We start from the raw sequence: 13,321 nt of genomic DNA, 5'->3' as shown, positions 1-13,321 counted from the left end.
TGGTCTGGCCTATATGTGACTCCAGTCCCATGCTAGCATGGTTGATCCTTAACTGCCCTCTGAAGTGGTAGTAAGCCTCTCACTTCAACACAACTAGTGATGGGCAATTAACGCCAGCCTTGCCAGCGATGCCCACATCCCGAGAATGAACGCTTTAAAATCTCAAGGTGGTTTTTATACCAGCACTTGACATCGAATCTTGTTTTTTCGAGAGTGACATCTGTGCACAACTGCAGGGTAAATGACTCGGTTAACCAGAGGCAAATTTGCAGGTTAAATGACTTTTAGGTTAGGGATGGAGAGCCAGTCTCAGCAGCTGTACTGAACTCTGTTTTTATATGGCGACCCACAGAGAGCCTTACATAAAGAGCCAGCTCCCCGCCTTCATACAAATGAAAGTGGCTTCCCTGTCCTGAAGGCTCAATTGTGAGTGTTCCCTGTTCCTGCAGCTTGGGCCTGTTTATGCTGTGAAGTATAACAGCTGCATGGGGACTGGCACATCTGGACTGCTCTAGTGTAAAATTGCCTCCAAATCCCCACAGAATGAAACCAAAAAATGTTCACCTTGTCAGACTTCACCTTAACAATTAAAAAGGGACTGCTTTCTGTGAAGAATTAATAAGCGCTGAAAACACATGCAGACTGGAGTTGTTATATTCACACCTTGTCGGTACAATTAAGATGCTGAACCAATTTCAATACCTTTCACACACACATCCTCTATCATCAGATGAATTCCACGGGTCTTTTGTATGTAAGTTACAGGCTCCAGTTACAAAGCCGTTATGTAAAAATTAAAAATCTACTCAGGTTTTAATGTACATTTAGTAAATTGTGTTCAGCAGCTCGCTTTGGTGTGAGATGAAAGAATCTTTTTACTTGTACCTATGTTTGAAGAGACCAGGTGTTTTTGGAAGACTGTGGAATATTTTCACAATATCACAGTTGTTACTGACTCAATTCTGGTTTTAACCCCCTTGATTCTAATAAATTGTACAGTTGCAAGTAAATTCAGGGTGCCTGGGATGATTATAAAAGTAACAGCCCGACGGGTTTCTTTCATACATTAAATTTAAACGTAATACAAATTTCAATTCTCTCCAGCCCTGATTATTTTCCTCTGTACATTAGTTCTGATGAATTCATAAACGCATTGTTTGTGAATGTTAACAGATTTGTTAAAACTAAACCCACAGAGGAAAAAGCTGGGGTGAGTCTTACTTGATTAAAAGCCTTTTCAGCACATTTCCAAGCATTTTATTTCTCTCACAGACCAGTGGCTGAGCCACAGAGTAATTTATGGGGTGTTAATAACAGTCATTATTCAGAGCTGGATAATTCTGTTTGGTTTGAAATCACAGTTAAGCAAAGTCGAAGATAACTGGGGTAATATCTATGATCAGATAACAAAGGGATTTAATATCGATGAGGCACATCGTGACTAAAATCGCACAGTTTGGTTTCATCCATTGTGGGTTTTATTACGCACGTGTGTTCATCGATGATTAGAGGAATTTCCAATCTGCCACCCAAGTATTTTCAGCCCAGGAACAGGTTAAAAGCCAAACTCATTCTTTCCTTTTTGTGGCCGGGTCTCATTAGCATTCTGTTGGCGAGCTGCTCGGGCGTTTAGAGCAGCTCACTGATTGGTGGGGGTTGGGAAATCTGGGGCCTCCACCACAGAATGCAGCCGAGCGAGGTAAATTAGAAGGGGGCGGGGGCGGGGGCTGGGGGGGGGGGGGAGGGAGAGAAGAAGCGATCCCAGGGGGAGGGCCGGGTATCCGGGTGTTTGTTTCTCGTTTAAAAGCCTTGGTTTTTTTTTTGGAGCGGGATGCAGTGGGTCCCTTTAAGGGCCACTGGTTAGGCCGCTCAACGCCAAGTGCCAGTGCGTGGAGTGTGCGCAGTGCGTGCTCCGCCCATTGTACCTGAAAATTGCATCAGGGTCCCACTGACGTCATAGGACCCTGATTTTGGAATGGGCTAATGAGGAGCCCATCCCAGTTTCTAGTGTTCCCTGTGCCACCCGGAAATGGGTAGTAAGTGCTGTGCCGTTACCTCCATGGCACCACCATCCCGCTCCCGCCCGGCGGAGCAATGAAAAAAAATCGTCCCTCTCGTTTTGAAATTATTTTGTTTAACCCTGTTCACCCATAAATGAACCCGTTAAACGGGTTGCTTTGTTTGTCTGCCGAAACTGAGGTCACTTAACCTCATCAAACCACTGTTTAACTTTGAAATTGTGAGAATGCATGAATCCACAGGTTTTTGCTGGCCGATTTGGCCCTTAAGTAGGGGACAAGAGAACAATTAAACAGTAGACAAAGCTATGTAAAAAGTACTGCAAAAGTCACGAAGCCCAAAGACACATGAGGAGAAATTATTGTTAGTGATGTTTTCGTACAGTTGTTTAATGTGATTTTTCTCTCCGGTAGTTTAACAGAGCTGTTAACCCATTTTTGTTTTAATCATATCGTTCTCGGGTGTCAGGTTCTATGTCTTAATTAAGGTCAATTCATGTTGCATATTTTCCTGTTTTTGCACCTATAATCTTGCAGCAACCTAATTGAGCAACAGTTTTATGAAAATGTGATCTGATTGGATGAATATCTGGTCAAATATTTCAAATTAAAATCCAACTTCATAGAATCAGACAGCACAGAAGGAGGCCATTCGGCCCACCTTGCCTATGCCGGCTCTTTGAAAGAGTTATCCAATTAGTCCCACTCCCCTGAGTGGAATCCGACATCCAGAAGGGATTTTGCAGTGAGTTCTAAAATTGCCACGAGGCACTGACTCTACAACAGTAAGATACATTACATTTGACATTACTATGCATACATGCTGACATCAACACAATGAAGCAAACTGTAGGAGGTTGATTTTATCTGCCAGGTACACAATGAGCTTTGGGCCCAACAATTCAACAAGTTTTTCATGTATGGCCTAGTTAGTTGGGTTGATTTGACAGATAAGTCACTCGCTAACTAGTTTGGCAGCCAATTTGAATTGAACCAATTCATGCCAGCTCCAGGATTTCTGTTGCAGATTCCAGGCCAGGATTTGGACCTGTTCGGACCCCTGTATGATAGTACAGTACAGTAGAATGGGAGTTTCCTGCTGCCAGGCTAATATGTTACAGGACATAACAGGGCAATAATGCAACCTGAGCTATTTTGTGAGTAGAGTTTGGCAAACTGGATGCTAGAGTTGGAAAATGAGGTTATAGCTAGTTACCAGAGAATCAGCTGAGCTCGAGGAAATGGCAACCTATAGAGATGTACTGACAAATTACCGCCAATTGGTGCCAAAATGCCAAACTGATGTTGTGCCTTGGATATAACGCCCAATAAGGAATTATATCGAGGCTGTCAGAATTCATTACTGAAGCTGAAATGAAATGCAGTTGGAGACATTTTCACTGAATCTACCTGCAAATGGTTTCCGTAGCACCCAGATCTCCTCAGGAGTGGTCGTGGTTGGTTGCACCGGAGACAGATGGGAAGGGCTTGATTCAGAACCTCGGGAACCTGCAGGAATGTCAGTCAAATTTTGAATTTCCTTTTTTTTCCCCTCCCTCCCTCCCTTTTTACATTCCAGATCAAACTTTGTTGTTTTAACAGTAATAGGACAGACTCTTGCATTGTCCTTCTAAACCTCTATCATCGGCACAGAGCAGAAAGGGACTGATTTGATGTGAAACCCAACGGTTCACTTTGCGTGATTTTGTGTTGTAAAGCTCAGCAAAAAAAAAAATCAGCAAAGAAAACTAAATCAGCAGGTTAGAATTTCCTATTAATGATCTTTATCATCAATGATCAATGCCATTTCCCCGCACCATTGGTGAGGAGTTATAAGCAAGGCTTGAGCCTAGTGAATGATTATTTTCACCACTTTATTTCTATCCTTTCTTCACGCTCAACAAGTCTCGTTCTTTAGGAGCTTTTGGTTTAAAGATGTGACCTACTTTGATGCTGATAGACCTTCCCTCTCCTCTCCCCTCCATTTCACTGCCCCTGGAGATGGGCATCCAACCACAGTGAGATACTTCCACTTGTGGCCTAGGCTAGGAATGGAACATGCTCCCTTTCCCTCTCTCTCTCTCTACGCTGAAGGCAGATTGGAGTGACAACCAGCCATAGGACTCTAACATATTTAATTGAGTGATTGAATTAGAACGCCCAGGGCTGTAGGCTACCAGAGTCCTAGAAAGCAGACGTACTTCAAACAAGAAACGCAGATACATCCCTCAAAACACACAGGGACACACAGAGCAGACACATTACAGGTGATGAGGAGAAAACTTCACACAGAAATACAAATATCATTGAAAGTTAATCAGTCATTAAAATTAATCAGTCACTGTGCACAATATTTCTATACAACTCAATTTTCCTTCACCTTGATTCTTGTATTGTTTGTATATAAAACCAAAAGGTTACCTGGCAAATGGGCACATGGTATTAGTTTACCTGGGAAAATGATAAAGAATCACTAGATCCAGATCTCCAGAGAAAATAGGCACACAGCTATTGGATCACCAGGAAGAATGAACACACAGATACTAGATCATCTGGGGACTGGGCACAAAGGCAATAGGTCATCAGAGACAATGGGTTGAAAGCTACCAGATCACCTCAGAATATGTGTACATAGCTGCTGGATCACCTGGAGAAATAGCTACACAGTTATTAGGTCACCTAGGGAAATGGACAAAAGCTGCTAGATCACCTGGAAAAATGGGCATACAGTTGACTTTTTAAGGACTCTGATATCCTTTGAAGGAAAGCTTTAGAAAAGGGAACCGTAGAACATTTATAATTGTATTGTCTGAATTACTAAAAAGCATGCAATTCTACTTATCTTTTATTTGATCACAATAGCGTAAATGCAGCACTTTAAAGGGTTCATTTCTGACAGCTTTAGAAGTATGTCATGAATATGATTGCTTACCAATTCTAGTTTCATAGCACGTGGAATCCAATGACTTGTTCCAACTATATCTGCATTGCATTAATCTCCACCCCCATTAATGTCAGCTATAGACAGGCAAAGTCTTTTGTCATATGAACCATTATAAGTCTTTCTAGACCCTTATACAATAAACATCCTCCTGAAACTGGGTCAAAGAGCATTGCACGGCTATTGTTATAGTGCCATCCAAATAACTGCCCAAGAGCTGGAGGGAATAGTTTCATTTGATATGCCCGTGCGACATTAATTACCCAATAAATAAAATAAAAAGACTTGCATTTATACAGCGCTTTTCATGACCTCAGGACGTCTCAAAGCACTTCACAGCCAATAAAGTACTTTTTGAAGTGTAGTCACTGTTGTAATGTAGGAAACATGGCAGCCAATTTGCGCACAGCAAGGTCCCACAGACAGCAATGTGATAATGACCAGATAATCTGTTTTAGTGATGTTGGCTGAGGGATAAATATTGGCCAAGACACAGGGGAGAACTCCCCTGCTCTTTTTCAAAATAAGTGCTATGGAATCTTTTACATTCACCTGAGTGGGCATTCAGGGCCTCGATTTAACGTCTCATCCAAAAGACGGCACCTCCGACAGTGCAGCACTCCCTCAGTACTGCACAGGAGTGTCAGCCTAGATTTTGTGCTCAAGTCTTTGGAGTGGGACTCGAACCCACGACCTTCTGAGGCGAGAGTACGACCACTAAGCCACAGCTGACACTTTCTAGTGTGACCCCTCGAACTTTGAGGGTCATCTTGAAAAGCACTGAGGGACAATGTTAACTTTAAACCTAAAGGCCGCGGAATTAACAGAGCAGAGGAACTTCAGCTGGCTTTCCACTGTTCTCTCTACCCTCTTCACTTGACGGAAAGACACTTTTATTCTACTTTGCATGTGTAAACTGCAGTTCCACTTACAGACTGACATCCAAAAATTACATCTGTTGTTGCAGAATGCATGCTGACTTGGGAGGGCTCATTTTGCCAGCAAGCACCTAGTGAAGGTACACTGCACTGCCTATAAATTGGTCCTTGCATAAACCTAGCCCTGAGGTGGCTTTACGTTTCCCGGAGGTGATTCGGAGGGAAGAAGTCCCATCATTTACACTGCTACAGAGGTTGAATTTCAGTTGACTGTTGGATCTATTCTGACCCTCCTGGGGGGGGACGGCTCAATACCGCAGCGTACAGTGCATGTACCCCTTGAGTCACCGCCACCAGGGGGTCCAACAGTCAACGTTAAACCAAACATGTACATAACAAGCCAATAGAAGCAGTCAGCCAAAGATAAAGAGATAGTTAATTCTAAATGTGACGACTTCTAGCTCAGAGAGAAAAAATACATGATACCACGTTTAGTATTTACAATTGCAGCTTTTGAGAGAATATTGAAAATTAAAAAGATGTTCAGTGATTTAATGAGCGATCTTGGATCTGCCTTCGAACATTAGCAACTCAGAATTCGCACTCTTTGAAGTGGGATTGCATATCTGGACAGCATGACTGTAATTTGAGTTCTATTAAAGAAAACCCAGTAACATAAAGGATGATTAAAGCATAGTTTATTCACTTCAAATTCATGCATCAGGGAGTTTCTTTTACAGCTAATTGAAATGCTGTATGTGTATTGCTTTCTGCTATAAGTCAGCCACAGGGGGCACTCCACACTTTATAGCTTGAAGTCTTGCCGACTGCAAATTATGCCGTGTAATATTTGCCGAGATGTGATGAAGTCAATGATGTCTGTTGTCAGTTACTCTGAACAGGAAAGCTTCCTTTCTCTGATTGATTCCCCGCTGCTATGTGTTGTCATGGTAACAGCGAGAAAAAAAATGCAATGGGTTTTTATTGGATTACCAGGGTTCACTGAAGGTGCTGGCAAAATGTGCTAGCATGTAGTTTTTTTTTAAAGCAAGAAGTATTTATTGATGTGCCACAGTGTTTTAAGATTCATTTGCTTCTTCCATGATTTAATCGTTAGTTGGATATATTTGGCCCAGAATTTTCTGGCAAAATAATGGCGAGTTTAATGGCCCTCTATGCATAAATCGGCCAGCAACTCTTGATATAGTTACATCCTATTGTGGTAAACAAGATTTCATTGCAAAAGGATTGCACCGAACTCTTGATTTCAACAATAGAAACTGTGGGGTCAGGCAACTTTAATCTTAGGTTATTTGGAGTCGGAGATTGGCTGATTTCTAAAGCTATTCAAGATGGCAGCGCACATAGCTTTAGGAAGGTGGAAAGGAGCAGAAGTTGGCCATTCAGCCCCTTGAGCCTGTTCCGCCATTCAATCAGGTCATGACTGATCTGTAACTCAACTCCAATTGCCCGCATTTGCTCCATATCCATTGGTACCCTCACCTAACAAAAATCTATGGATCTCAGTCTCGAAAATTTCAATTGACCCAACATCCATAGCCTTCTGGGGGGAGAGAGTTACCGATTTCCACTAGCCTTTGTATGAAAAACGTGCTTTCACTTCTCAACAGCCGAGCTCTAAGGTAAGTTGGGAAAATCCAAAACAACACATACAACTATTCCAGCCTTGTCGTTGGTTGTCTAGACAAAACAGCTGAAAAACCTACATATGAAATGTACAACAGATCTCAAGGATACATTATATTGTGTATAAGTATAATACATGAATGAGTAAAGTAGATTTATACATACCTTTCTTGTTGAGCGTTACATTCCTCCTTTTTTTTTGCCAATTTTTCTCCCCTCCACCTCTCCCGAAGATGTTGAATCCTTGCTGGGTTACAGTTTCCATGGGCTTTTGGTTGCCTTCTAGTACCTTGCTCAAATGGCCATTATCCATATATGAGCCTCGACAGTAAGGCGATATGGAACAGCAGGCAGACATCACTCAAGAAGCCTGTTTCTGCCCTTGTCTGCTGTCCACATACATGCACTTCTAGCAGGGATCACTGGATAGCGATCAAGACCCCAGAACCATGGCTGATTTTCCCTTCCCTTTCCCAGTGGTGTTGAGGCAAATTGTAGCCCCCTCCCATGCTCTTACCCAAATGAGATCAGATAACTCTGCTACTCACTGAGCCATCAAGGGAAGGTCATCCTTCTTAAAGTACTTTCTCTCCTTCCCCATTCACCAGTTTGCTTGTTCCAGGAGCCATCCAAGAGTGGGCAGTTAGATAATCTACTCCCTTTGCTAAATCCACTCATGTAGTTGGCCACCAGGAGAGAAATCAATGTGTTGAAGATCACAGGGAAGAGGCCATGTTCCACTATTCCGAGACTCCAACAGATTGCATCCCCATCTCATTCGGCAGGATAGTGTGTGCAGTCTTGAGTAGGCATCTACTTTGTTGTCTGGAAGTGTGCAGGGCAATCACACAACACTGCCAGTCAAGCTAGGTGGCCTTTCCTCCTTTATATTTGGTGATGAATTAACTTCTTTCTGGAAAATCTGCCCATTTAAAATGTTTGGACTGAGTCCACATTCACTGTGTTAGAAGGCAGTCTATCCCATAAGTTAGCAACTCTAAGTTTGAAATAGTTATACCTTTAGCTGTATTTAGCTCCTATACTTCATCAGCTTCCATTCACATCCCATAATTTGCCTCTACAGCTTCTGCATAAAGAACTTCTCCATATCCATTTGCCTTCCCTCACTTCATTTTCCATTAACATTTTAAGAAGCCTGGATCACGTCCCCCATCAACGTTATAATGTGTGAGCTTTCCACACTAACTTATTTGTTTTACAGGGACAGTTATAGAGCCATTATCATAAGACAAGGTCGTCCAAAGGGGCTGTGAATGTTACAGAGAAAACCTGCTATCGAGTGACAATAAATGAGATCAGATTTTTATTGGAGCTCCCAAAGTCCCAACTACGGGACTTGTTCCCTACATAACAATTCACTTTACTTCAAAAAGTAACTCATTGGGGGTAATTTTGACTTTGAGCGATAGTGTAAAGCGGGTGATAGTGAGTCGGCAGCCCGTTTTACATCTCTCCCGATCTGCCGACTCACTATCGCCCGTTTTACACTATCGCTAAAAGTCAAAATTACCCCCATTGTGTGAAGTGCTTTGACACGTTTTCATAGAGTCATAGGATGATACAACACAGAAGGAGGCCATTCAGCCCATCGTGCCTGTCCGGCTTTTTGAAAGAGCTATCCAATTAGCTCCACTCCACTGCCCTTTCCCCCTAGCCCTGCAAATTTTTCCCTTTCAAGTATTTAACCAATTCCCTTTTAAAAGTTATTATTGAATCTGCTTCCACCGCCCTTTCAGGCAGCGCATTCCAGATCACAACTGCTCGCTGCGTTAAAATAATTTCTACTTAGCTTACCTCTGGTTCTTTTGCCATTTGATATAGTATGATGCTATCTAAATACAAATATTATTATTTTATTATGTTACCCTGTCAATTCTTTTAAACATGAGCCACCCTTCAACAAAACAAAGGAACTTAAAAATGAAACACATGAAAATTAATGCACATTTGTTTCTCATACAAATGACACAGGGTTTCCCAGAAGTAACTAATAAAGTTAGAGGGGAGAAATCAACACATTTCTGGCTTTAGTGTTTCGCAGGTTGGAGATTTATTGGTTCCCAAACTAAACTGGGAAGGCACCTTGTGGAGATTACCTTTTGGGAAACCCTGAGGGAAAATAAAAGAAGAAGCGTTTTGATAGACTACCTTGTCCGTGTGGTAGTTCCTCTATTGTGCTATTGGTTCTGTGGTAACCAAAGGAACTGAACAGTGGCTGATGATGGAAAGGTGGAGGTGGAGGGGGTGGCGGCAGGGAACTAAAGTGATGAGAGGAGTCGCCATTGACAATTGCTGTGCCATAGGCCGTGAGCTGAATCTTGTGATATTGTTGAGAACTGTGAGCATAAATAACTGCGTCCCAAGAACCTAAAAACATTGAAACAAAGAAGAAAAAAAAGAAAAAGCAAAATGTAGAAAGTAACAACAAAAAAAAACCAAACTTAAATGTTGTAAGCAAATAATAGTAGAGCCTTTTAACCATTACCATGTTCTGGAACACCGTATTGTGTTAGTACAACAAATGTGCTGATCAGCACCTAATAATATTTTCAAAGGCTGCACCATTTTGTACATTTCTGGCTTCAAGGCTTGTTCTTTTAGGCAGGCATCTGTATACAGTGAGTAACTGAGCTTATGAACAAATTAATAGTCATCCTTGACCCTACTTGGTGCCAGAAGTGGTTATCACAGACATAGGCCACTTTTCACCCCCATCTTCTCACTTACATTATGGAGGAACAGGAGGAGGCCATTCAGCCCCTCGAGCCTGTTCCGCCATTCAATTGGATCATGGCTGATCTGTACCTTAACTTCATTTATCCGCCGTGGTTCTGTAACCCTCAATACCCTTACCTAACAAAATCCTATCCGTCTCAGTTTTGAAATTTTCAATTGACCCCCAGCCTCAACAGCTTTTTGAGAGAGTTCCAGATTCCCACTCCCCTTTGTGTGACGAAGTGCTTCCTGACATCACCCCTGAACGGCCTAGCTTTAATTTTAAGGTTATGCCCCCTTGTTCTGGACTCCCCCCCACCAGGGGAAATAGTTTCTCTCTATCTACTCTATCATTATCATTACTTGTGACACAAGTGACACAGGATTTCTTATCTTGTATTTTAATCTCCAGGTTTCTACATGGTTTCTACAACAGTTTCTATGCTCAACTGTTATCTTACTTCAATAAAGTGTTTCTGCTCCTATGTGACAGTAAGCTGTTGCTAAGCTTTCTTTCTGAGTGAATCCCATCTACACAGAATTCTTTTTATGTTCTGACAGTTAATCGGCACTTCATAGAATCATACAGCACAGAAGGGGGCCATTCGGCCCATCATGCCTGTGCTGGCTCTTTGATAGAGCTATTCAATTAGTCCCACTCCCCCTCTCTTTCCCCATAGCCTTGCAATTTTTTCCTTTTCAAGTATTTATCCAATTCCCTTTTGAAAGTTACTATTGAATCTGCTTCCACCTCCCTTTGTGGCAGTGCATTCCAGATCATAACAACTTTTTGAGATCCTGGTTAAAGTTTTAAAACGTTCAACCTATGCCTTAAATTTAATGATTAAAATTATGTTTTCCCCTTTCTCAGTTGAGATCTTCTACTTGACGAGGTCATGAGTTATTATAATATTAGTAAGATACTCGTTGCTTGTCAAAAACATGTAAATGTTTATCATTAGTTACTTTGGGGTTTATAAGGAGTGTTTTCCCCCTGATTTTTAAAGGAAAAAATTTAGTACAGGCAAAGTGGTACCGTAATACATACAGTCCAATGGTATGGTCTAATGCATGTGGTTATCCTGGTTTATCACTAAGTGTACAATGGCTTGCAAAATAGGCGATTCAACCAGACAATGGGATTTTGACAGGAAAAAATGAAGCAAGCAGCCCTTCTAGTGACAATTAGAGGTCATTGTTGGGGATTTCATAGAATCATAGAAATTTATGGCACACAAGGAGGCTATTCAGCCCATCGTGTCCGTGCCGGCCGAAAATGAGACATCCAGCCTAATCCCACTTTCCAGCTCTTGGTCCGTAGCCTTGTAGGTTACTGCACTTCAAGTGCACATCCAAGTACTTTTTAAATGCGATGAGGGTTTCTGCCTCTACCACCCTTTCAGGCAGTGAGTTCCAGACCCCCACCACCCTCTGAATGAAAACATTTCTCCTCAACTCCCCTCTAATCCTTCTACCAATTACTTTAAATCTATGCCCCCTGGTTATTGACCTCTCTACTAAGGGAAATAGGTCCTTCCTGTCCACTCTATCTAGGCCCCTCATAATTTAATACTCCTCAATTAAATCTCCCCTCAGCCTCCTCTGTTCCAAAGAAAATAATCCCAGCCTGTCCGATCTTTCCTCACAGCTAAAATTCTCCAGTCCCGGCAACACCCTTGTAAATCTCCTCTGTACCCTCTCCAGTGCAATCACATCCTTCCTGTAATGTGGTGACCAGAATTGTACAAAGTACTCAAGCTGTGGCCCAACTAGTGTTTTATACAATTCTAGCATAACCTCCCTGCTCTTAGATTCTATGCCTCGGCTAATAAAGCTTTGACGATTTAAAGATTTGAAGCTTGTGAGACATTTATTTAGCAATTTAAGGCTAAATTTTCCAAAAAATTCACATATTTTCTTTTACACTGAAGTCAATGGAAAATAAAATCGGACAGGGTGTTAACCGGGCTGCGGAAGACCAATTTCGAGCCCGATGAGACTGCTACGCTGGTCAGAGGGTCCCAAATATAAAGGGACGAGCTGTGAGGTTAATGGGGGAACCTACGTCACGTATTACATAACACAGTGAACCCAGAATATTCCTTTCAGACAGGCCAGTAGTGGCACAGGATATAAAACAGTGAGAAGTCAATTCGAAAGAGATATTTTAGAAAGACGTTCTTTACTCAAAGGGTGGTTAAATGTTTAGAATAATCTGTCAGGCAAAATAGTAAAGGCAATGATATGAGGTGGGAGGGGTTTAAATTCGTCTACGCCAAAAGCGTGAAATGGGCTCTTAGCGAATTATCAGCTCATTTACAACCCGTCCGATTTTCTTTTCTTTGACATCAGTCGGAAAGATAATCGAGCGTGGAGGTAAACAGTTTGAATAATTAATGCACCTCTTTCCCTAAATCCATCAGGCTGCTGCTATCCCTCCAGTTATTAAACAGGGGCCCACATCTGAGATGCTGAAATGATTATACATTATTAAATGCTTTACCAACGCAAATTGTCTGCTAATGCATTTTTAACGCACCAATGTCCTCTGGGGTGAAATGAAGTTGCAGACAGCCCCTAATGTCCTCTAATGCATACAGTGCGTGCAGAAGATATGCCTGAAAACGGTACCCCTTTTAGGTAAGACTGTCAGTGCCAGGTTTAAATTCCTTGAGAGATGGTAGCCCTGCGTGGAGGAGGCCTCGTACTGATCATCTGAAACTTGGTTAAATGAATGAACGTTTGAATTCACCTCGCAGGTCGGTCTATAAACACATCTATACATTATTGACTACTGTGTAAATAGGTAGTCCTGGTTCCAAGGACAGTAACAAACAGGCAACCACTGGTTCTCTTCCATAATGCAATCCATCTATGTGGAGATTTATTTGCTTTGATTTATTTATTGGTTATTAATTCTACTTCGGGATGGCATGTTGGTCATGTCCTTCCCTTCTGAATCCCTGGAGGAGGTAATTTGTTAAATATGTTTTCTCCCTTCCTCTCCTGAAGGTACCAACTCATGGGGCATGTCGGTGGGAGGAGAGCTGGGGGTGGGTGGGGGGGGGGGCCAGGGGGCGGGGGTAGGATTTGTGGATGCG

At 42.1% G+C, this 13,321-nt stretch overlaps 1 protein-coding gene across 2 annotated transcripts in view; it reads right to left on the bottom strand.

Annotated features, from left to right (window-relative positions):
* caskin1 (CASK interacting protein 1) overlaps positions 1-13,321 on the bottom strand; it is a 442,509-nt gene that overhangs the window by 53,679 nt on the left and 375,509 nt on the right. For both annotated transcript variants that reach the window (XM_068003445.1, XM_068003444.1), the window contains exons 11-12: positions 9,654-9,872; positions 3,429-3,527 (exon numbers count right to left, since the gene is read on the bottom strand). In XM_068003445.1, coding sequence (XP_067859546.1) covers positions 3,429-3,527; positions 9,654-9,872 — 318 coding nt within the window. The remainder of the gene's footprint in view (positions 1-3,428; positions 3,528-9,653; positions 9,873-13,321) is intronic.

The sequence above is a fragment of the Heptranchias perlo genome, chromosome 22, assembly GCF_035084215.1.
Source record: "Heptranchias perlo isolate sHepPer1 chromosome 22, sHepPer1.hap1, whole genome shotgun sequence".
Lineage (NCBI taxonomy): Eukaryota > Metazoa > Chordata > Chondrichthyes > Hexanchiformes > Hexanchidae > Heptranchias > Heptranchias perlo.
This window is presented reverse-complemented; position numbering and strand designations above follow the sequence as displayed.